The 25,217-nt window shown below is 37.0% G+C and overlaps 4 protein-coding genes across 4 annotated transcripts in view; 1 reads left to right on the top strand and 3 right to left on the bottom strand.

The window, feature by feature from the left end:
- Nucleotides 1-605, top strand: part of ndufc2 (NADH:ubiquinone oxidoreductase subunit C2) — a 1,899-nt gene extending 1,294 nt beyond the window's left edge. The window contains exon 3 of the mRNA XM_080025124.1: nucleotides 438-605. Coding sequence (XP_079881250.1) covers nucleotides 438-487 — 50 coding nt within the window. The 3' untranslated portion in view covers nucleotides 488-605. The remainder of the gene's footprint in view (nucleotides 1-437) is intronic.
- Nucleotides 606-1,583: 978 nt separating this feature from the next.
- Nucleotides 1,584-2,003, bottom strand: thrsp (thyroid hormone responsive; the record flags this gene model as incomplete). Its single annotated transcript, XM_080053656.1, has 1 exon — nucleotides 1,584-2,003. The coding sequence occupies one exon, from the start codon at nucleotides 2,001-2,003 to the stop codon at nucleotides 1,584-1,586; it is 420 nt and encodes a 139-aa protein (XP_079909782.1).
- Nucleotides 2,004-6,932: 4,929 nt separating this feature from the next.
- guca1c (guanylate cyclase activator 1C) lies at nucleotides 6,933-10,814 on the bottom strand (the record flags this gene model as incomplete). The annotated part of the gene is made up of 4 exons (XM_080024733.1): nucleotides 6,933-7,072; nucleotides 7,769-7,856; nucleotides 9,188-9,337; nucleotides 10,620-10,814. 4 exons carry the CDS (start codon nucleotides 10,812-10,814, stop codon nucleotides 6,933-6,935), a joined length of 573 nt encoding a protein of 190 aa, XP_079880859.1.
- A 7,097-nt stretch (nucleotides 10,815-17,911) lies between these two features.
- On the bottom strand, nucleotides 17,912-24,977 carry c15h3orf52 (chromosome 15 C3orf52 homolog). Its single transcript, XM_080053162.1, has 7 exons — nucleotides 24,682-24,977; nucleotides 23,998-24,063; nucleotides 23,643-23,726; nucleotides 22,529-22,658; nucleotides 21,839-21,999; nucleotides 21,053-21,123; nucleotides 17,912-20,658 (listed from the first exon to the last, which is right to left on the bottom strand). Exons 1-7 carry the CDS (start codon nucleotides 24,733-24,735, stop codon nucleotides 20,466-20,468), a joined length of 759 nt encoding a protein of 252 aa, XP_079909288.1. The 5' UTR covers nucleotides 24,736-24,977; the 3' UTR covers nucleotides 17,912-20,465.
- Nucleotides 24,978-25,217: the final 240 nt, after the last annotated feature.

Here is a 25,217-nt window from a genome sequence, read left to right on the forward strand (position 1 = left end):
CAGTGATTCTGGAGAATGCTTGTTGTCAAAATCAGTGAATATCTCATCTTGATCCGCTACGTGTGTGTGGGGGGGTGGGGGGGAGTGTGCGGTGGTAAAAAAAAAATCTGGTGTTACTACCAATGTTAACTATGTAATAGCTAGGGTTGGGCCCCTTTGTTTACATACTTCACCGATTAATTTATAATACGTGTGGCGGACAGTGCATGTAAAAGTATAATCAAGGGGTGCTATCGTGGCATAGTGGATAGAGCGCGTACCATATTGGATCCGGCCCGTGGACCTTTACTGCAGGTCATCTCTCTCTCTCTCTCTCTCTGTCTCCCCATTTCAACCCTGTACTGTCAAATAAAGCTTGCAAATGCCAGATAATAATCTTTAATAAAAATGTAAAAAGTATAATCAAATATTTTTTTTCTTTTTCTTTTGTCTCACAGAGAAAAAGACGTTTGCCGAGATCGTTGAGCCGTTCCATCCCATTCGCTGAGAGAGGGACAAGAGAGAGAATCATTTCAGACTATCTGTCTACAGCGGTCTATGTGTGACTGCTTTCTGCCAGTGTGTTCAATATATCCATGTAAATAAAATAAAATAAAAAATATAAATTCAACATTTTCTGACTGGAATATTTCCTGATGAGTCAAAACATTATTGGATTTGCTTGTGTGGTTGGACATACCAGCTCCGGAAAAAATTGAGACCAGTCTGGATTTTTCTTAAATCTCTAAATAACTTATTGAAAATGCTTTAAATGACAATATTTTTACTGTGAATTTGGTAGAAATGTTGTTAGTAGTTTATATTATTAAACTAAAATGTTCATTCTACTCAAACATATGCCTTTAAATAGTAAAACGAGAGACACTGAACATTTGGAGTGGTCTCTTAATATTTTCCAGAGCTGTATATGAAGACACAATTATTTCATCAATGATTTTTTTTTTCCATATGTTCAAATTAAAAGGTAGACAGAGTATCTTTATAAATGTCATTTTGAGATAATCAGTGTAGGATCACGAGGTCAATTAAAAACGATAAACAAATGAATTGCAGACAGCCTGGTCAGCGTGTCTGCTGTGTGTGAGCAATGATAGCGCTTTCTACATATTTTAACCAAATGTTTACCTTGTGTTTATGTTTGTCTTATACATCGGCTATGTCTGCTCTATAAATATTGACATTGGCCATTAAAAAAACGCTAGTCCAATACAGTTTCCGTTAGATTATTAAATGAAGAGAAAGTTCAGTCAAGATAATGTTCTTTGGTAATGCACATTTATTACATATTCATAAAGAATAGTTTCCATGCACAGATTTTCAGTTGTCTTAGTTACATACAGTATACAGCATTTTTGCTTGATGTCGACACAATATTGCAGGTTCAGGTTTCAGTTGCGTACATTTAGGTGTTTATTGGTGTCTGTAGGCTATATTTCTCCTATACAACCATCTTTAACTGTCATTATCTTAACATTAGCATACCATAGGTTCAGACAATTCAGATAGTGCAGTTGTCTTTGTTACATATCCTACAGTTTAAAGCATTTTTTTCAGTCGCCGGATGTTTGCTTAATTTCTTTCTTCTAAATTCCAATAATGTCCATGTATTTCTCAGTGAGGCCTTGGCTCTTCTTGGTGAGGTCGTTCATCACAGTAAACAGTCCTTTAAGGTGGAAACGAAACAGCGCTTCTGGGTCCGTGTCCACGAGATGCTCCAAGCCCTTGTTGCCATGGTTGTTGCTGTTTACCTTGTGGTCGTCCAGGGGAATCAATCCGCTCTCCACGGTATTTCTTATGGCCTTCAGCATCACGTAGTTGCCATAGAGATCTCCGCAAGAATCTTCGTCGGAATTTTCCACGCAGTCCCAAGCGTCATCAGCTGGGACGTCCCGTAGAAGGGTCGGCAGGAGGATGGTTTGTTCCATGTCGCTCACGGCGTGACTGTAGCGCTTCAAAGCCAATTGAAGGCTTTTCTGGTTGAACTTGTTCTCGGCAAACTGCATGTTTTCAATTGGATGTTGTAGGCGAGTTGTCTTCTTGTACTGTGGTGGTGGGACAGCTTCAGAAGTGCAGTGCAAAGATTTGAGAGCAGTTACTGGTGTATTTATACAGGTGGGTAGAAAAGGTGGTGTGTGTGTGTGTGTGTGTGTGTGTGTGTGTGTGTGTGTGTGTGTGTGTGTGTGTGTGTGTGTGTGTGTGTGTGTGTGTGTGTGTGTGTGTGTGTGTGTGTGTGTTACATAATATCCTCGCCCGATAGGTGAGGGCTACGCAAGACTATCTAGGAACGTTTTGGGTGCTATGTGCAGTCAAAAAACTCTTATCTTTTATTTGATTTACACAACCTGAAACTTTTTTAACATTTTAATGTTTGACCAGTGCAGACAGTGTTGCACCAAAATTAACATCCTTCGAATCATTAACTAGCCTATGTGTTTGAAGATACCGTATTAAGGCATAGCATGGTGTGATATTGATTTTACATCAGCTGATTTCAAATTCTGACCCATTTTAATCTTAGTTTTAAGGTGTAACATGGCAGGCATTAAACATTAAAGCACTGGTCACTTTTGAGATGTTTGTCTATTTTGCTACCATAACATGTCTTCGTTCATACTAGTATAAATAAAAGATCCAGCATGTACATTGAGGTGTTTATTTGACTAAACCTTGTCTGTTTGCGTCTGTATATTTCTCCTTTACAACCATCTTCCAACAGCCAGTATCTCAACAATTTTCAATACTCTGAACCAAAGATCTCCCCATCTATCACACCATTGTGTTTGAATACCTTCTCTATAAAGGGAAAACATGGTTTGCTATTGATTTGACATGAGTTGATGTCAAATGTTGACCCAAGTAAAAGAACCAACCACAACCACAATACAAATATTATATAAAAAATGTTTTATAGATAACAGATTTATATATTTTTGATAAGAATAACGATATAAGTAATTAATCTTTAGGCAATATGAATATAGTGACATTTGGTAAAGTATACAATTAAATCAAACGGGAAGCTGATAAATCATGAATAAATTATATAGGGAGTGAAATTAAATAAATTATTCCTCTTTTCAACTTTTTTCCAACATATAATGAAAGTGTAAGGGCAAGTTTATTTTGCTCTATGATTTTCATAGTTGTAAATGTGTTATTATAAATACAGCTGTAAATATTACTTCTTTATGCATGTCCACCGTTTGATCTTTCTTCTTTTTCTTTCTTTTTACTGCCGTCGGTGTATGAGTGTGTGTGTGTGTGTGTGTGTGTGTGTGTGTGTGTGTGTGTGTGTGTGTGTGTGTGTGTGTGTGTGTGTGTGTGTGTGTGTGTGAATGGGTGAATGTGGTAAGAAATGTAAAGCGCTTTGGGGTGAGAAAATCGACAAAAAAACACTATATAAGTCAAGTTCATTTACCATTTTACTTGTTGGGATTTAATTAAAGGTGAAGTAAGCGGTTTATTTATGTTAATATAAGTGTTAAATCGCTCTTTATTCATACAGTGATCACTTACATAATGTGCGCGTTTCATAAAGCCGATCACTCAGTCAGCTGCTCTGCATGAAATCGTCAGATAAACTTTTCTGGGGATCCGAAATTAATATCCAATCACAAGAGAGAACGCTACAAACCGAAACCCGTCTCACCCATGGTCTCGCCACCGGTGCACACCAGAGCGACACATGGGTGAATGTTTATGTGCCTACAATGGCGGAGCAGGTAAAAATCCTTCCCAATGTCTGTTTTGATGGTTTTTATCATGTTTTATCACACTTATGGATCTGAGATGATGCTAGATAGCTCACTGCTTGAAGACCGAAGTGCATTAATGTGGTGACGTAGGGACGAGCGAGGGGACTGCTAACTGCAGTAACTGACAGGAAGTTAGCTAAAAGAACCATTCCGCTTACAGCACCTTTAATTAATTAATTAATACATTTCCTGTTCCATCCTTAGTGTTAGGCCAAAATCAGCTGTGTTGAGCTTAGCAGGTTATCACATACACTTGACCTCTCGGCTCTTCTGTTGCCTGGTTGCACATAACATCGCTAAAAAAAGGCCAAAAGAAAACTCGGATGAGCAGCTGTGGCTACTATAGTAGTTTACCACCACCGGTATGACTGTGTGTGAACGAATTGAACCAGGAACCCTGTAAAGCGTCTTTGAGTGCCTAGGCAATAAAGCGCTATATAAAACCTATCAATTATCATTGCCCTGATATTATCTAAATCAATGGAAGCAAATAATGAGTTGACAGAAAGTTTGAAAAAATAAAATTGGCAGCTGATCCTGAGGTCATTCATGTGTTTGACAACCTCTGGTATTTCATTTGCACAATTGTAAATGAAAGCTCTGTGGACAGTGTGTCCCTTGGCAGTTACTTTGAAAGAGATGCCAAGAAAGAACCATGATGAACAAGAAAATACCAGTTTGTCCCTGCGTTCCAATCCTCATACTTCCCTACTATTTAGTATCCCAGAAAAAGATTTAAAATGTCCCAATACATGCATGTCAATTGTAGTATGCTGAAAATACATAGATGCCCCACTAACTCCAGGAGCCTGTTGGAGTATTCGTCTTTATTCTCAACATTTCTCGACATAATGAAAAATAAATCTTCATTATCTGATTTTTTTTCTCTCCTGTGGCTCTAAAACTCTTCTGTACTTTAGTAGGTAGTGTAGGAAAAATAAAAAGTATGTGATTTGGAACGCAGGGTGTGTATCACTCGGAAAAGGCAAAGATTATTGGTTAGGCTGTTATACAGTAGCTGCTCTTATAGGACTGGGATTTAAGATGTATTTTCATGCTTTGGTCTATGGTCTATATACTGTATATGTTTGTTTTTTTAGGAACACATTTGCATTTTCCAAAATACAAATTAACAGGCAAAAGTGTAGCACATTTTGTTAGATAATAATATACTGAAAGATACACTAAACATACTTGTGAAAGAAATGTGTATTTATATTTTGAAACAGTGTGGAGTTTGGAAACCATTCACAGACTTCCATTTAAAAATGTTACAATATTTATTTAAAAAAAATTGAGGATTTGGCTGCTTAAATTAATATGCAAGGGGTTAATTTGAAAAGATTTGAACACACTCCAATGGTTATATATAGCTTTGCCAAGAGACTACTGATATTAACAGAGTTTCTTGAAGCCAATGCTGTCCCTGTATTTGGGGAATTAAAGGTGGAGTCAGCGATTCTTGTGAACACTTGTTGTCAAAATTCCTTTAGTAAAAGTAGATAAAATGTAAGAATATACCGCAAAAAGTAAACACAGTTTTTTTGTATTTTTTTTTTTTATTAAAACACGTTTTGTTTTTTAAGGCAACATTGCAACCTTAATGACATTTAAATCTCGTAAAACATCACATTTCATGTAGAATATGTTTTACATTTATTCACAACATGGATATAATTCAGTTACCAACCAAGTAAAGGTGGAGTCAGTGATTCTGGAGAAGGTCTGTTGTCAAAATCACTTGTTTTCAAAATCAGATAATATACAGTGTGACACAATCTACTACCTGTACCTGCTTTCTGTGTGCTGGAAAAAAAATCTGGTGTTGATTCACAGCCTAGGCTCTGTAAACGGGCATGTCACTACGGTGGGCCCCTATGTTTACATACCAGTTTACAGAGCCTAGGCTGACAACAGTAATTGTCACGCAGATCTTACAAAATAAAACACGAAACAAATAACAAACAATAAGTTGTTTCGATGTAAACGATCACAAGTAGACGGCATAGGAAGAGGTCAAAGAGCCTCCTGTGTGTGAGTTTTCTCTGAAATGTACAAAGATTGAGGCATTCAATGTGGTTTATCATAACTCTTTTTGTACTTATGACTAGTACTGTGATGAAAACTTCTGTTTTACAATACAAATCTTACTTAAAAGACAGCTTTTCTGAGTGCTATTTATCACTTTTGCTAGCAGACACGGTTTACTTTTGACTATTTGAATTTTCCATGTCCGGAACTATGTATTATTGACATGTATGTAGTCATAAAACATACAAACAAAAGTTCCACAAATATTGCAAATTTAAAGGAATAGTCAAAAAAAATTAAGTTTGAGCTTTTTGCCTCAGTCTTGGGTTCAAGACAAGGCGACAGAAACCTTTCCTTTAACTGCATTTTTGAAGAATTATTTTTTATAGTTTGCTCATAGCTAGTTAGCTTAGCTCAAATACTGGTAGTTAATGGGTAGTGTTAGCCTGCCTCTGCCGACAGTCATAAGATAAACTTTACAACAGCGCTAAACGGTCCTGTGTGCATGTTGGGACTTGTTTATTTACCAAATGATGTTGCACTCTATGCACTTCATGTCATTTTAGCACTCCATACCGTTGACCTATTGACAAGCCCAATCGCTTTGGTTTGCACAGGCGAACTGTGCCGGTTCCTTCCGGTTAGTGTATGTAATTTTATTCTGACGTCAAAAAATTCAAATTGTTATATTTAAAAGTTTAGTTACTTTTATGCTGCTCTACTTTATATCTTTTCATTTATTATCTGTCTCGCGATATGTTGTAAGAACACATTTTTTTGTTTGTTTTTTATGTGTGCAAGTACACAAAAATTAAAAATAAACTTGAACCTTGAACCTAAAGGGCCACGGTTCAATCCATCGATGAATAGTGGGATAGAACAGTGACAGCACAAGCATTTTGGGGAAGAAGACAACAATCTCTGCTTTTTCTTAGGCAACATACAGAGAAAATATATCTTCATGGAACTTTTTCAGCCAGTTTTAGTCTTTGCAGGTTGACTTGGGTCTTCAGTACTCAAGCACATACAGACAGTACTGTACACTTATTTTTCAACTTCAACAACACTGCTTCCTTCATTCTGGAATCCACCAAAATTCCAATTCTAGATTCTTCCCAAAAATCCGTATTCTGTTGATTTTCTATTTCAGTCGCTTTTTTCTATTTGCTTTTGACCTTTGATTATGATTTCCAGGACGTTGGTGAGATCCATCATCTGGGTGAGCATCTGCATTATGTCTAGATGTTCCCTGGCTCCTTCGATGAACTCTTCCAACGTCAGCTCACCTGAAAAGACGGGTAGGAAAAGATTTTAAAAAATGGGCATTTAGGCAATTTAAAGACCTACTTCATTGGTGTAAATATGAAGGTGTATTGAACTCTGACATCCTATGTTGTATAAATGTGCAAAAACATTAGAAATCGGCTCATCCTAGCCTGAGAAAAGGGAGGAAGAGTGTTTTATGGTCTCACAGTCTCACCCTACATTTTCCCATGTGTGACATCACACCAGGTAACATGTAGAGTTAGGATTTTATAACGATAGAACGCCGGTTCCGTCTGGGTGAAGTATTCCTTTAAATAGCATATGGGTATTGGTATTTTAAGCGAGATACTGCAAGTGAATAGGGTACTTCTTTAAGTTATAGATATCATCATGAAAGCAGTTGAGTATTGACATTACAAGTATAATTTTTTGTATTTACATTTTTCTGAAATATTTGAGTAAATATGCAAATGTTGAAATATCAAACTGATGTGTGAATTGCATCTCTTTTAAAACTTAAAATCAAGATGTTCTTCATTTTACAACATATTAGAGTTAAACCTTTTTTTTCTAAATAGATTTTGGATTGTGTTTTTTTTAATTTAATAAATAAAAGAAAATACTATGTAGGCTACAGGTCTTAAATACGCATTTTCATAATTTTTTTAAGAACAAAATGTATTGTAGTTCAGACAATAATAAAATATATTCCGTACCTTCTCCGTGGACATCAATCTTCTCATAAACCAAAGTCACGATCTCTTCCGGCGGGATCTGGTAGTCTCGCGTGATGTCTTGAATAGCCTGAAAAAGTTTACAAAGTCAATGGTTAGTTAATTGTATTTAGTTTCTGAATGCAAGAACCAACTAGCAGACTACTATCACTACATCCATGGCACATAGCAGGCTGTGGTGTGTGCCGCAATACATTTTGATTTAAAGGCGGAATCAGCGACTAATGTTTTTGTCAAAATCAGTGAATATCTCCTCACGATTCGCTACCTGTCCATACAGTGTGTGCGCTGAAAAAAAGCTGGTGTTATATACACATCCTAGGCTCTGTAAACGGGTATATGCAAACAAAGGATATGTAAACAAAAGGGACCCATCGTAGCTGCCAACATTACTGTTTTTACAGAGTCTAGGCTGTGTATTAACACTGGATTTTTCTCAGCACACACAGAACGGACAGGTTAATAGGTAGTGGATCCTGAGGAGATATTCACTGATTTTGACATAAAAAGATTTTGACAACAAGCTTCCCCAGAATCGATGGGGTTTTTGACAGGGTTTGTACCACAGTTATCAATATAATAATGGTAAAAAAAAAATAATAATAAAAAATGTATAATGAATTTAAAGTTGCCATGTAAGTTATAGGGTTACGTAGGGTAAAAGCTGTATGACTTATTTGAGAGGGTTTAACTGTCCCAGGCAAGGTCAAATTTAGACTGTGGGTTAACATAAGATGGATTAAGTGGCATGTTTAGGTCATGGTCAGCTAAACCCACCTCTACTTTCAGAGAACAGCAGAAGTTAATCTTCACGATTCTTGAAACAGCAAAGGGGTTAAGTGTCTTATTTTTAGATCTGTAACTTAAAGGTGCAGTGTGTAGAATTTATTGTTATTCTTCAGGACAGACTTGGTAGGAATGTAATATAATATTCATAAGTTTGTTTAAAATAATGTATAATCGCTTGAAAATAAAAGTATTTTTATTTCCTTAGAACTACATAAGAGCGGGGCTTGCCACCGTGGAGGCTGCCATTTTGCACTGCCATGTTTCTACAGTAGCACAGAATGTACAAACTTAACGGCCATATTAATTTTTAAAGTGGGCGTCCTGAGAAAATGCACCTGTTGGAAGACCAAGAAGAAGAAGTTCTATAGAGTGAATAACTAAATACATATTCACTTCATCACTTGATATTGTGGAAAGACTTGAGGCAGTGGTGGATGAGGCCATCTTTAGTAACTAGCTTCTTGTCCTTGAAGGCCACCGTAGCTTTTGTTATTATTCGAAAGTGTAGGGGGTTACCTAGGGAGCAATGCATTTTAGAACTTTCACTACTAGATGCCACTAAATATTCAGATATTACACACTGCACCTTTAAATAAAATATATTATATTTACCTTGAATATTGTCTCCAATTCATCCTTGTCAATTTTCCCGTTTCCATCTTGATCGAAAAGCTTGAAGTACCACTTTAGCTTCTGGTTTATTTCTCCTTTCAGTAGTAAACTAATCGCTGCAATGTATTCCACAAAGTCTATATATCCGTCCTGCAAAATAACATATGAAAAGATACAGTTAAGGCAATGGCCGATTGAATTCATGTGTTATTTCAATGAATATTTTCAGAATAAGATGCTAGCGTTCAACATTTTTAGGCAATGGCCGTATGAATTCATGTGTTATTTCAATGAACATTTTCAAAATAAGATTGTAGCATTTATAGTTTTTTTTCATTCTATTATATCAAAGTCTATATATCGGTAATACAATTTTGATGCAATTATAGCAGGTATTTACAAATACCTTTAAATGTGTCAAATTAAAGGTGCTCCGAGGAACTTTCAGTTTGTGTTAATTCTTGCACCCCTTTTGGGCAAAAGCAGTAGTGTTTTTAACACAACAGCTGTAGTTCCTGGGTGAGCGTACCCATGACAAAGGCATTAAGAGAAACTATATAAAAATAACATTCTTTGCACTGATGGTCTCATTTGCTGTGACATGTAATTTATGATCATCAGAGGAAAAATTAGACGGTTTCAGAAATAGTAAAAAGCTCCTCGTAGCACCTTTAATGACCTTTGGCACTAAGCTTTGTGAAAGTGAGTTTAACCTCAGTTGATCCCTCTTAAAGTGTCAAAGATGTCAGTAATCTTTGATCGGCCCCTTTTAAAAAGTTACACTGTTTACGTAATGTATAACCATTAACATAATACAGAAAGCCTTCTATTTCTACAGCAAAGTTTTGGTGCTACACATGATATGAGAGAAATAATTAGATTTTAAGGAATTGACCAACAATTTTATTTATAGTTATGACCCAAATAAAAAGAAATAAAAATCCAGGAACTCAAAGTTGGTTACAAAAAAATTTAAAAATTGCCTTTCATTCATTTGGCATTAATGCTACACCAACATGTGTCCGCTTAAGCGTTCTTTGGAGTGCAGGCTCAAGTCGACAGGTGTAAGGGTACCTTTAATGTCTTGCGCTAGTGAATTGAAGTCCTTTCATATTTTCAAACTTAGATAGATGGATAGATAGATAGATAGATAGATAGATAGATAGATAGATAGATAGATAGATAGATAGATAGATAGATAGATAGATAGATAGATAGATAGATAGATAGATAGATAGATAGATAGATAGATAGATAGATAGATAGATAGATAGATAGATAGATAGATAGATAGATAGATAGATACTGTAGATGGATAGAACAGTCATCCTAGAAAAATTGTTGCAAAAACCGCTCAAGGGACCACACAATTAATTATTTTCTCACGATACGAAACAATAATTATTTGAAATATTCCCAGTTATTTTCTTACTCCATCCATGTCAAAAGTAAAGAAGACTTGGTCCACGTAGCTGGACGCCTCCTCCGTCATGCCGTTCATATCTAACATCGTCTTCAGTTCAAATAACGTGATTAATCCCGACGGAGATTCCTTCATGAATTTATTATACCAGTGGTGCATGTCCTCCTCCAAAATATCATCCAGGCTCGAGCCATAGCCACCCATTCTTATTCCCTTATACACCACAGCGGTATACACTATCTGGGACGTCCTGTGTGAGGGAGTGCGTGTGATTTAAAAAGCAGCCGTATTCAGGACAGCACTGACTGAGCCCCTACTGAAAATCTCATTCAAAGACCACTTTAATCTTTCTCTAAGTCTCCGGGACCGCCCAAAGCAGAGATAACCCTTTAATTGGATAAAGTACACAAGAATTCCAAGAAGTTGGGCACACAAGTCACACCGTGATAAAGAAGACCCTACAGTGAGGTCAGGTAGTTATAGGCCTTTAGTACGTGGGACGGGGAAGACCTTACTTTGTTTACTGGGAGTTTTTTCTCAGCCGAGCTAAGGGCGTAAGGGCAGGGTGTCATATTGTATGGAATGTAAAGCCCACTGAGGCAAATGTCTATTTGTGATATTGGGCTATACAAATAAAAATTATTTTATTTGATTTTCATCTCTTGACTCCTTACACCCACCAGAAACCATTTTGAATTGCCTCCTGAATTGTGATATTTAAATTAATCTGCCTTGTAGGAATATACAATTGTAATTTAAGGCAAGAAACTGCAGGCAAATATTTCTTCTTTTTTTTCAAGCACTTTGCATTTTGAGATTGTTGGCTATTTTGCTTCCATAACATTTCTTCTTTGATATTAGCGTGAATAAAAGTTCAAAAATGTACATGTATGTGTTTATTTGACTAAACCTTGTCTGTTTGCGTCCGTATATTTCTCCTATACAACCGTCTTTCAAAGCCATTATCTCAACATTATTTTTTTTTCAATATTCTGAAGCAGAAATCTCAACTTCTAAAGCACTTACAGCAAAACTTTCCATAATAATTCTTTGCACTATTCCGAAGGTTATCACAGAAGGATTTGTTCATATGATGTTAAATGTCTGATTCATAATGCCAGATGATGCATTTGAGACCTGTACATCCTATTGTTTTATTTTTCTTGCAAATGTACGCATAATTAGTTAGACATTGCCAAATTAGAATATTTATTGATACATTTCTGTAAAAAATGATGTTATGCATGTTTGTGACTGCAGAACATTGAGTGTTCTTATTGCAGTGATCAACAAGCTGTCTCTAAAAGCAGGTGGGTTGAGTAGGGAGTGACCTAAGGCATCTCCTAGGAGGGTGAAAGTGCGTAGGAGATAAATGGTTTTTCATTAGGGTAGGGGGGATCTCCTAACCCTTTAGATACAATACGCTGTAAGCTTTAGAGTGAATGTCGTGACTGGGAAGGTTTGAGGCAATTAGGCTTTCACTGATGACAAGCCTTTTGCAGTGATTGCTCCAAATCTTTTGAATAGGGTAACTATTTCATATAAGAACTGAGACTTTTATATTGTATATTTGTTGCTATATTTTGTACATTTTGTTTTTGAGTTGTAAAGCACTTTGGTCAACTATGGTTGTTTTTTTAATTATGCAATAAATACATTTGATGGAACTTGATGGATGTGTAGAAATGGACCTCCTAGTGTTAGTGAATTCAGATTTTTTTTTTTTTTACTTTCTGAGAAAGTATATAGTAGTTTTTCTCATATTTGCGATGATGGGGTCTGCGTTGATGTGCCGCTTTAGATTATTGCAGATAAAGAACTTGAATGAGACAGTGATTTAGGTGGAGTCAGTGATTTTGGAGAAAAGTAACATACCCGTTTACAGAGCTTAGGCTGGGACAGGAAGTGGATCGTGAGGAGATATTCACTGATTGACAACAAGCTTTCTCTAGAATCTCTGACTGCACCTTTAAGCTGAATGGGAGTTGGATGGAATGTGATATAAATATAGTTGAAGAGGGGAAAATAAAATTCCTTATGTTTTTACAAGTATTTATTATATTGTCAAGTTGTCTTTTCCGCCATAATCTTTGCATTCTCACCTAGACACAAAGCTGTATGTAATCTATGCAAACAAAAGAATATATTATTTGCCCACAAAGCTGTGCACCCACTCACAAAGGTCTTAAACTCTCTCACATACAGTCAAAGGTCTTAACCTTACGATCCTGACCATCCCTAACCTTAACCCATCCCTAACCTAAACCGTAACGTGTGGATTGGTCAGGGAATTAACCGTGGGAATTTCTCTTGGAATTGATTCATCCTATTAAGCAAACATGATCGGTAAAGGAGATGTTTCTGGAAAACGCAAATTGAGCCTTTAGCTAACTATAGCCTCTTCCGAACTCTTAATGTATTATATATGACGTTATTATCAATGATAGATATACATTGTATATATTAGTGTTTTTTTAATGTTGGAAATTAACTGTATTTTCTATGTTTTACTATCTCTTAAATGCTATTTCTAATTTTGAATCATGTATTTTATGCCCCTGTAAAGCACTTTGAATGGCCTTGTGTCTGAAATGTGCTATAGAAATAAACTTGCCTTGCCTTCTGAACTATCAATATATTATTTATGATGTTATTATCAATGATAAATACACAAAAATGCATTTATGTATTGTTTTCTTTAATGTTGAAAATTAAGTGCACGAGTATTGTAGACTGCTTATAGGGTGTTTTGTAACAATGTCTTTAAAGAATGACTTGAACTTTCCAAAAATACAATTAATAAAATATGAAAAAAGTTCAAAGAAGGTAGAAGGGATCCAAAAGTCCAAAATGTACATTTAGGTTGATTTTACTAAATGGTGTCATCAACTAATCTTTCCATAATCATCCTTTACTATTATTAAGGAAGGATTTATTCATATTTTGTTAATTGTCCAATTGATGATACATTTTGTTCTTAATAGCATGCTGAAAATGCCTTATTTAAGACCTGTACATGGTCTTTTATGATTTACAAAATGAAAAAAAAAAAAAAAAAAAACGGTTCCCAAAACCAACCTGTTCTGTGAAATCATGGACAATAATATGTTGTAAAATGTAATTAGAGATTGTAATACTGGCTTTATCCAACATCTCGATTGTTTTTTAAATGTGCAAATATACACATAATTAGTTAGAAATAGCCACAGTTTTTTATAATACCAAAAATTATTGTTTTAATGTAAGTAATCAACTAGCAAAGTTTCATGATCACCTGCAGTGTCAAGCCTTAAAAGAAAAACCTCTTACATTTAATTGTGTGTGTGTGTGTGTGTGTGTGTGTGTGTGTGTGTGTGTGTGTGTTATTCTTTTATTTATTATAATTGTTGTTTAACTTTAATATAGAGCACATTGAGTTTACCTGTAATAAAAGGACTGCTTTGCTGAACATTTGCAAAAATTCAAACCATTTCATTTATTTCCATCCTCTATCCCCAAAACCAGGTCATATGAACCCAGACACCTTATGTGTGTGTGTGTGTGTCTGTGTGTGTGTGTGTGTGTGTGTGTGTGTGTGTGTGTGTGTGTGGTGTGTGTGTGTCTGTGTGTGTGTGTGTTAATAACCTATTTTGAGCAATTCAGACCGGCCATGACCCAAACATAAGGACAGGATTAGGCTATTTTAGGACATTCATAAGATACATTTCATAATCCTCAATTCTTAACACATTACCTACAGCTTTATGAGGAAAATCTGATATATAGTAAATGCATCTAAGAGGGGAATTTGTTCGTGAGATAATTTGAGTCAATAAATATTCTAAAATAGACAGACTAGAATGTATATAAACAAGTGTACACTGCCCCGGTTGATCTCGGACTGAACTCGGAGGATTAAAGGAACGATAAATACTTGTGGTCAAGTGCTGTTGTATAAACTAGACAGACATTTAAAGGTGCACTATGTAACTTTGGGTGGGTCAGATAAGTTAACGTTTTCTAAGGTATATTCTCATAACTGAATAAAGAAACTTTCCTCACAGTAAAATGTGATCCCTGGAACACTGTTTGAAGTTAGAATGCTTCCTGAAAAGTTACTGTTTCACTGTTGTTGTTTACAGCAGCAGGGCCCACAGTTTGGTTTACAAACATATTCTAGACTTGGTTTCAGTTGCCTAAAAATATTTTGGATTCATGATTTATTCAATAGTAAGAATTACATGTAGAGAAAATATGTTTTTACTACAGGCTCTGAGAAATGAAAAAACAAATCCCCCTCCTCTGAAACGGCATAGTGCACCTTTAAGACTCTAAATCCTTTTTTATAGTAAATCTGGCTTTAGACAATTAACAAATTTGCAAAACAGGATTTGTACAATTGACTACAATTATCACAGCAACCTGGTGGCTACTGTATTAGCATAGTGGAGCGGCTAAGTGCTTATTTTCGTCAGAATCTTTCAGTTGATGATACAAGCTTGAACATTGGCATGAGCATGAGTCTCCGTAGGTCGCTTGACAAGAAGAGACATTTGAAATTGTGAATTTGAAAATGTGTTAAAAAAAAAAAAAAAAACGTTTTTTCACTAACATTTTTATTTATTTATTTTTGTCTCGGACAATTTTCATGTCAAGTGACCAATGGAGACTGCTCATGACAATGTTCACGCTTGTACCACAAATTGAAAGATTGTAGCACTTAGCCGCTCCACTACTAAGAAACACAGCCTACAGACTGTGCTATGTAACATGTCTACACTACAGCTGCCAAAAGATTAAACAAAGTGTTTACTTAAGACTACTAAGAGCAGACATAGACGCCTTACGAAAACAACTTACCTAACCTTATAGACAGCTTACTAGTATAAATATGAGGCTAAAATGTAGATTAAGGTGTTGATTTGACTTAAACTAGTCTGTTTGCATCTGTATATTTCTTATATACAACCATCTTTAACGGCAATTATCTTAAGAAGCGTTTTTTTTACACTATGAACAGAAAATTGCAAATTCTAAAGCACTTACATCGACTAAACTTTCTATATTCAGTCTGAGCACTATTTATGTAGGTTACTGCAGAAGGATTTGTTATCAATTGTCTGTTGTATGATACATTTCGTACATAAAAACATGCGGAGAATGCATGTTTAAGAACTGGTAAGTATTTTTGGGATTTATAAAAGGAAAAAAGGCTGTTTCCTAAATCTGTTAAACATTTAATAAAGATTCTAACTCTGGCTTTATCCAACATCTATGTTTTTGTTGTTTGAGAGATGATTAGTTGGATATCGCCAAGTTTGCATATTTCAAACATTTCTGAAACAATTGTAATAGAAAATATTGCTTTAAAATAACTAATAGACTGGCAAAGTTTCATGATGATATCTATAAGATAAAAACTGAACCCTATTCACCTTCAGTGTCTCGCCTTAAGTCAACTAAAAGTGTCCAAACTAAATCGATAAATGTTATCTAAACAAAGGTGTGCCAGTGTGTGTGTGTGTGTGTGTGCCAGTGTATTATGGTTAAATCAACATTTGCAATATTTGAGGATTCCAAAGAGCAGGTGGTGTGGTTGGTTTTATACAGTTATGAACTTTTGAAATCTCTTGATGAACTTCTGACCATCATGTGATCCTGTCATGTAGAACGGCCCGTTTAACACACAGCACATTTCCCATTTTGTGGGAAAGAAATGCTTAGTATAATAATAGTATAGCATAGCATAGCATAGCATAGTATAGTATGATATAATTATCTTAGTATATCCTTCTATTAAACAGCACTATTAAGGCTTGGAAAAAGTGCTTTGCTTTGCCAGAGGACCATCTGCAAGGAATAATAAACTAGGGAGAAGATACACATTTACCAAGAGGTTTCAGATCAAACAGATGCTTAAAGACCTACTTCATCGGTGGGAATATGAAGGTGAATTGAACTCTGAGATCCTATGTAGTATAAATGTGTAAAGATTTTAGAAATCGGTTCATCCTAGCCTGAGAAAAGGTGACAGTAAAGGCCGAATTCCACCGGCTGCGTCTCCGGTCCTTCTCCGCTCCAGCACGGCAGAAACAAAAATAGAATTAAGAGCAGTCAGTGGGTGAGTTTCCACCACGGCCGCTGCGCCGTCTCTCTGCTCCGCTGCTGCTCCAGCTCTCCGGTGAAATACGCAGTGCTTCTATTTCTGCCGGATGCCTGAGCTCACCGCATCAATTTAGCACAGAACACATCGAGATAGACAGGAACACAAGCGCCGACAAAACAATAAAACCTCCGGTTAATTTTCAAAATAAGACACTCGGTGTTCACTGCAGGTGACATTCTCAAAACAGAGACACATACAAGCATGTCCACTGTTCTTTTACTCGTTCGGATGGGAATAATAACCTTCCGTGCGTTCGTTGTTGTGTAAATACCATATAGGATAATCATATTATCAAGAGCGATCGCCCGTCACTTTTATTACCGCGGGAACTCCTCGTTCTCGCGACTCCAGCTGTTCAGCGGAGCTGGCCGTGCCTGCTTTGAAAACGGAGCCTGTGGGTATTGACGGACGTGGGCGCACGGAGCAAAACCGTTGGACACCGCACGCGCAGCCAGTGGAATTCCGGGGTAAAGGCCGAATTCCTCCGGTCCTTCTCCGCTCCAGCACGGCAGAAACAGTAATACAATTAAGAGCAGTCAGTGGGTGAGTTTCCACCACGTCCGCTGCACCGTCTCCCTGCTCCGCTGCTGCTCCAGCTCTCCGGTGAAATACGCACTGCTTCTATTTCTGCCGGATGCCGGAGCTCACCGCATCAATTTAGCACAGAACACATCGAGATAGACAGGAACACAAGCGCCGACAAAACAATAAAACCTCCGTTTAATTTTCAAAATAAGACACTCGGTGTTCACTGCAGGTGACAATCTCAAAACAGAGACACATACAAGCATGTCCACTGTTCTTTTACTCGTTCGGATGGGAACAATAACCTTCCGTGCGTTCGTTGTTGTGTAAATACCATATAGGAGAATCATATTATCAAGAGCGATCGCCCGTCACTTTTATTACCGCGGGAACTCCTCGGTCTCGCGACTCCAGCTGTTCAGCGGAGCTGGCCGTGCCTGCTTTGAAAACGGAGCCGGTGGGTATTGACGGACGTGGGCGCACGGAGCAAAACCGTTGGACACCGCACGCGCAGCCAGTGGAATTCCGGGGTGACAGAAGTGACAAACACTGTCTCTGTAAAAATATTCTTTATTTGAGAAATGACAAATCTTCAAATATGTCAATATCTTACATCATTATTCATCAGACCATAACCATCAACCCGTTCCTACCACACAAATTATACTGATACAAAAAGCAATACATGGCAATAATTGCCTCAAGCTTGAAATATTTCCATAAAGTCTTGTAGCGAGTGCAAATACAAATTAATAACCATCTTGTCGACCATTACTTTGTGCGAATATATTTGGCAGAAACTTAAGAACACTTCTTAAAGGTGCAGTGAGGAAAGTAAATTTGCATTTTTCATAAAAAAACATGTTTCTACAGTAGCACAGCAGGGACAAACTTAACGGCCTAACACGTTTTTATATATAGTCAGCGTCCTGGAGAAATGCACCTGTTGGAAGTACAAAAAGAAGAAATACTATAGAATAAGTAACTAAATACATCTTCACCTCATCACTTGATATTGTGGAAAGACTTGAGGCAGTGGTGGATGATGCCATCTTTAATAACTAGCTTCTTGTCCTTGAAGGCCACCGTAGCTTCTGTAAATTCTCTGAAAGGGAACTATCAGCAAAGGAGCGTTGCAATCTAGAATCTCAGCACTAGATGACGCCAAAATACATATTTAATAGACAATGCACCTATTATAACTGGTGTAATCTCAGAAAAAAAAATTAAATTCAACAGACTGACACAATTCAAGTTGATAAACGTACTTAACCACCAATGTCATTAAAGGTGCTCTGAGGAGCTTCCAGTTTGTGTTAATTCTAGCACCCCCTTTGGACAAAAGTGGTAGTGTTTTTACCACGCCAGCTGGTGTTCCTAGGTGAGCGTACCCATGACAAAGGCATTAAGAAGAACTATATTAAAATAGCATTCTTTGCACTGATGGTCTCGTTTGCAGTTACATGTCATTTATGATCAACAGAGGAAAAATGACACCGTTTCAGAAACATTTAAAAGTTCCTTGTAGCACCTTTAAATGCAACAACCGGCTACTAACAATACTCAAACAGAAAATAACAATAGAAATTCTCAAAGGGAAAAATACAATGAAAGCAAGGGAGACAACAGAAAAACAAAGGTCACTTGGGACTGCCACTGTCACACATACAAATATTAACACTTATTATTTATAACATGTATTTTGCATTAAATATCCGGGGCACTCCGGTGGTGTAGTGGATAGAGCGCATACCATATTGGCTCTGGCCTTTGTTGCAGTGGTCGCGGGTTCAAATCTGACACGTGGACCTTTACTGCAGGTCATCCCCCCTCTCTCTCTGCCTCCCCATTTCAACTCTGTACTATCTAATAAAGCTTGAAAGCCAAAAAAATATCTTAAAAAAAAAACATATCCACCACCAACAGATTTGTACGGAAATGGTAAAACATAGATCACAGTTAAGTTCAGGTAATTAATATAACTAATTACAGCCCTGAAATTCATACTAGTACTCTTCAATGTGCAATTAAAAAGGCACAGTAATAGTAATAAAAATAAAATCTCAAATACCATTTGAAAAATTGTATTTCATATATACTCAGTCCAGCCCTGCTTTTTGTTGGTAGTGTCTTGTGAGTTGAACTACTAATTTTGACAGAAGGCAAATGTCCATTTTACTTATAAAATACGGCGTAGTTGATTCATTTTGATTAAGGACAGTTTTAAGGTAAGACAACCATCTTTAACGGCCATTATCTCAACATTAGTTACTTTTTTTCAATACTGTGAACCAAACATCTCAACTTCAAAAGCACTTACATCAACTTAATTTTCCATAATCATTTTCAGCACTATTCTGAAGTTGATCGCAGAATGTGTTTTTAATTGTCTGATTTATGATTTAAAAACATGCAGAAAATGCATCTTATTGATTTATAAAGTGAATAAAGGCTCTATCCAACATCGAGGGTTTTGGTTTTTAAAGAGATGCAAATGTTCAGATAATTAGTTACATATTGCCAAATTTGCTAATTTATTCAAACATTTCAGATTTTTTTCATTTTAATAAATCAACTGGCAAAGTTGCATGATGATAACAATAAGTTAAAAAGGTTGCTCTATTCACGTGCAGTGTTCTCAACTTAAAAGCCTCAAAAACAGAACACACAATGAAATCCAAATGACCTTCAGACAGACAGCTATGTGTGTCTGTGTGACTGTGTTAGTGTGTGTCTGTGTGACTGTGGTCATGTAGCGTCCTGTGGTTAAGTTGCATCAAATACAAGCCGTAGACTGACTCGTGGGAGAATCACACACACTGTCCCACTTAAAGGTGGTATCAGTGATTCTGGAGAATGCTTGTTGTCAGAATCACTTTGTCAAAATCAGTGAATATCTCCTCACGATCTGCTACCTGTCCGTACTGTGTGTGCGCTTGAGAAAAAAAATCCAGTGATAATACACAGCCTATGCTCTGTAGGCGGGCATGCTGCTAGTAGCTACAGTGAACCCCCTTTGATACACACCCTTTGTTAACATACCCGTTCACAGAGCCTAGGCTGTGTATTAACACAAAACATTTTTTACAAGTGATTTTCCAGAATCACTGACTCCACCTTTAAATGCCAAAGAAAGCAATACACACACTAAAAAAAAAATCTGTTAGTTCGTTAGACATTTGTCACTAGTGTCCTACAACCATCTTAACTGAAGCTGGATTGATGTAATTTGGGCCCGTCTCCTCCGTCTGTACGTATAGAAACTGTCTGAGAACATTATACACAAGTTCTCGGCTCAGAGTGAAGTTGTTCAGCTCCTCCTGCCCGTCTGAAGGCGTCAGGAAAGTCAACTGGAAGTCAGCCATTACTGGAGGGTTCCTGTGGTAACGACAAAACGGAAGTTCATGACCTCAACATATTTCACACACACACACACACACACACACACACACACACACACACACACAAACAAACACACACATGACCTACAGACAGACATACAGCAATGTGTTTTGGTGTGTGACTGTGGTCATGTAGCTTCCTGTGGTTAAATTGCATAAAATGTAAAACGTAGACGGACTCATGGGAGAATTAGACCCAAGCGTTCTCTAGAATCACTGACTCCAACTTGAACTGTCGACTTTATTCTCGAAAAATACCTACCTCTCATATTATTTTCTCTCCCTACCCTTATACTGTCCCGTAGAGGTGTGTGTGTGTGTGTGTGCATGTGTGTGCGTGTGTGTGTGTGTGTGTGTGTGTGTGTGTTTACCTAAAGCCATATACTCTTGCCTGTGAGAAGTATCTTCCCAGAGAGGGGGAGGATCTGTAGAGAACATCCAGCTGGGTGGAGCGGGTTCAGACATGCAAAGAACAACAAAGACAGCAGTTACTTAGTGCCTGATAATAACTCGGTTTCACTTTACTGTGAGCTACATGCTGCTGCAAAAGGCTTTTAAAAAGTTGCAATGTGTAGAATTCTAGTCTAGTTTACAGACCTGTTTACAGAGCCTAGGTTGTGTATTAACAAGAGATTTATTTTCAGCCGATACTTAGGCCTACATTGTTTTTCTTTACTGTGAGATACATGCTGCTGCAAAAGGGCTTCTAAAATAACTGATATGTAAATAGTTGAAACCAGCTCTGGGCAAGAGTTGTGATTAACAGGTTTCTGTTTTGTAAAGCTTGTGGCATTATTGTCTCAGTTGAGAAGGTGTGTTTCCTTGGAACTGAGCAAGTCTGCCACGCTACTTTCTAACATTACTTTCACTTTTAGTCACTTCTCTGATGATGATTGGAGAATGTTTGTTGTCAAAATCACTTGACAACGAAGGGCCCAATACACAGCGTAGACTTTGTATTTTTCCATGCACACAGTACAGAGACGTAGTTGATCGTGAGGAGATACAGTTTTCTCTCATTTACAAAAGCCAACCATATAAATGTTTATCAGAATGTTCCACAGTTCACATACATGTGTTCCAATAACTTATAAATACAACCATAACATACATTTATTAAGCACACCATTTGAAATACAGATGGTAGTGTGTCAAACCTTCTGTTGCAGGTCAGTAGCCAGAGCTTTGCTTTCATCAGAGGAATCAGATAAAAGTTCATCTTTGAAAACCACATTGGGCATCTGGAAACTCCCGTTGAAAGAGCGTGGAACCACAAACAGCGTCCGGTCAAATGTATCGTCCACATCCTTATGGGTCGCTGTGCAAAGACAAAATGTGTCAAAACGTGAAACAGAAACTGAAATAGTCGACATGCTTATGGCAGAAAGCATTGATGTTACATGCTAGTGCTGTCATTTTGTAACAATGTACAATTTGGCCTTAAAGGTGGAGTCAGTGATTCTGGAGAACGCTTGTTGTCTAAATAAATGTGAAAATCAGAGAATATCTATGTCCGTACTGTACTGTATGTCTGCACTGAAAACAAATCCAGTGTTAATACTAAGCTCAGACTCTGTAGACAGGCATGTTGCTACAGCTACGGTGGTCCCTGTTTGTTTACATACCCAATTATTTTATTTTTTTTTACATTCCAGTTTACAGAGCCTAGGCTGTGTATCAACACCAGATGTTTTTTTTTTTACAGCGCTCGCTCACACAGTACGAAAGAAGTGATTTTGACAACAAGCGTTCTCCACAATTGCTAACCCCACCTTTAATCAAAGTATTACAATATGCACGTATGATACACATATTCTTAGATGGGGCTTAATTAAATGAAACCTAACCTGCACAAATGGCCAAAGAAGTTATGATAACAGCAACGATGAGGAGCAGGATAAATATGATGACCATCCAGAGCTTCACTTTCCAAAACATGACCTCATTCATCTCTCTCTCTACATTGGACCATTTGCTCTGAAAGGGAAACGGAATAATAATAATCATTTATATATATTGAAACTTACAAAGTGCAAATAGAAGTTGGAACAAATGGTAAATGGTAAATAGACTCCACTTATATAGCGCTTTTCCCTGGTTCTTCACAGACTCAAAGCGCTTTACATTGTTTTGTACACATTCACCCACTCACACACACATTCATACACCGATAGCAGCAGCAGCTACCACGCAAGGGGGCAGGCTAACAACTAAATATTAATAACAAAATCAAATCAAAGAAAAAAACTGTTGAAATTGTTTTGTCAAGAAATGTCTAGTCAATATGGGTTCAAGTTTGATACTAAGATTTTCAATGGAGTATCACTTAAATGGACTTAAGATACAAGAAACAATACTAACACAGAGCATAAATAAACGTTCTAAAGTTGCCAGAAAAGTATGCTCTAAAGTGGCTATGAGGATCTTTCATTTTGTGTTAATTCTAGCGCCCCCTTTGGACAGAAGTGGTAGTGTTTAAACTATACCAGCACCTCCTGTCCAAAAGATATTTGCAAGCTTGTGTCAGCAGCGCGTCCATTTGTTTAGGAAGTTTTGTTTAGTAGCGTTCATAAACACAGGATGTTCAAGTCTGTTTTGCTTAAGTTCCCAGGAAATCAGACCCAAGCAAAGGCATTAATAATAATAACTATTAAAAAAAGCATTCTTTGCACTGATGGTCTCGTTTGCTGTTACATGTTATTTTATTTATGATCATCAGAGGAAAAATGAGACGGTTTCACCAACATTTAAAAGTTCCTCGTAGGGGGTTAAAATACTGACAAGCTTCATTAAAATAAAGCTCTGTATTGGTAGCCTTTGGTGTGGTCTCTTTCATTGAGCGTTCACACAGTAACACAGAAGTTTTGATGTGACTATGATTCCTTTGAAGTAAAAACACTTCCTTTATTTCTAGTGTGTGAGGAAATTTCCAAGAAACTTCAACTTTTATGAATGTCTTACCGTTTTGGTAGCGAGTTCTATGCTGGGATTTCTGTCCAGTGCTGCACTGGGAGCGGACGTACTCCCATTACGGCCAGTTTTCATCTGAAAAGACAAAGAAGAAAATATGTTTATTTTAATTTGAACCTAAAGCAACTTCCCTATAAGTGCATTTAACCATGTAACTCAGAACAGTAAGAATCACCTAAGTGCCTTAGCTTCAAATAAGCCAAAAAAAAAATTTATTGAACATAATGTATGAAAATTCATGCCAAACAGAATGTCTGTATTTTCTCTAATCACTTGAAGAGACTGTGATCTTAAACAAAACCATCAAAGACCTATTGTAAGCAGCATAACGTTGATGTTAGCTTACCAAACGGTCTCCCTCTGAGGCAGCAGGATTGTTGTGGGTCTGACGTTCTCCGTTACCTGCCTGGACCTGGATAATGGGAAAATATATATCACGGTGAAATGCAAAGGAATGTTTTTGTGCATAATTATCATGTTGTATGTAAAGTTGCATAGGTCTGCAACTATTTGCAACTAATTCATTAATGATTACTAATCTATTATAATAGATTTTCTTATTATGTCTGAACAACCACAAACAAACAACACATTAATTACCATGTTTTCTTTTCCAAGAACACACACACACACATACACACACACACACACGCACACGCACGCACACACACACACACAAACACAGTATATACATGTAAAAATGCTTCCTATTTTTATCTAGGCCTATAAGATATTTAAATTATTATGATCATGGGGTAAAGTCATGTAAATGGGCCACTTTATAATAAATTATCTATAAGACTGCAACAATATAGATGAGTTATGGTGATGATTGTATTACCTATCCAGAATCTCTTAAATATTTAGCCTATGTCTTAAAAAAAAAGTGTGGGGAAAAAAATATAGCCTAATCATTATGCAATTCTAAGCGCTCGAGTGTGAGCAGGTGCACCCATATATAAAGTAAGGCAGTCCACTAAACATACAATAAACATATTTACAGTATTATCAACTCAGTATATCAACTCACCTCGCTAGATGCACCGTTGTTGTTCCCATTTTCCGTCATATTCTTCAACTCCATGTCGTCTGTGTGTGTGGGAATCCTGGTGGGAATTCCACAAGTCCCAACACGGAAGTGCCTTTAACTCTTAAAGTTCTAGAACTTTTAATATTGAGATCGCTTGGCAACCAACGTCCTAGATACGGTTTTGAAAAAGGCAACGATCCCCCAGCGGGTTATTCACATTGTAAATCCTGTAGCGAGCGTGGGACAGTGTTTTGGTTTTTAGTTTCTTCTCAACTTTGAACACTGTAGTGTAGGTGAGTCGGTGAGTTATATATCTCCTTCAAGTTTCACCGCAGCTGACGTCACAAGGCGTTGTCAAGGAATCGGGGGAGGGAACGTTCATGACACTACACATAGTTATTTGTAAGTGAAAAATTATCGCAAGTCAAAATCAGCATATTGTTAGACACTTTATAAAGTTAGCAGCAGAAAAATACCTGTTGAAACTTGTTTTTGCACTTAGAAGGTATTTGAAGTATGCATGACACGACATGTTT

The sequence above is a fragment of the Ammodytes marinus genome, assembly GCF_949987685.1.
Source record: "Ammodytes marinus genome assembly, chromosome: 3".
Lineage (NCBI taxonomy): Eukaryota > Metazoa > Chordata > Actinopteri > Uranoscopiformes > Ammodytidae > Ammodytes > Ammodytes marinus.

What these genes read in the sequence shown, in the direction of transcription:
- c15h3orf52 (XM_080053162.1), bottom strand. Translation starts at nt 24,735, where the DNA reads ATGGAGTTGAAGAATATGACGGAAAATGGGAACAACAACGGTGCATCT. An exon ending in TTCTTTGGCCATTTGTGCAG is followed by an intron (nt 22,000 to 22,528) that starts GTTAGGTTTCAT and finishes GTCTTTGCACAG; the next exon opens with CGACCCATAAGGATGTGGAC. An exon ending in CTACTGACCTGCAACAGAAG is followed by an intron (nt 21,124 to 21,838) that starts GTTTGACACACT and finishes CGCTCCACCCAG; the next exon opens with CTGGATGTTCTCTACAGATC.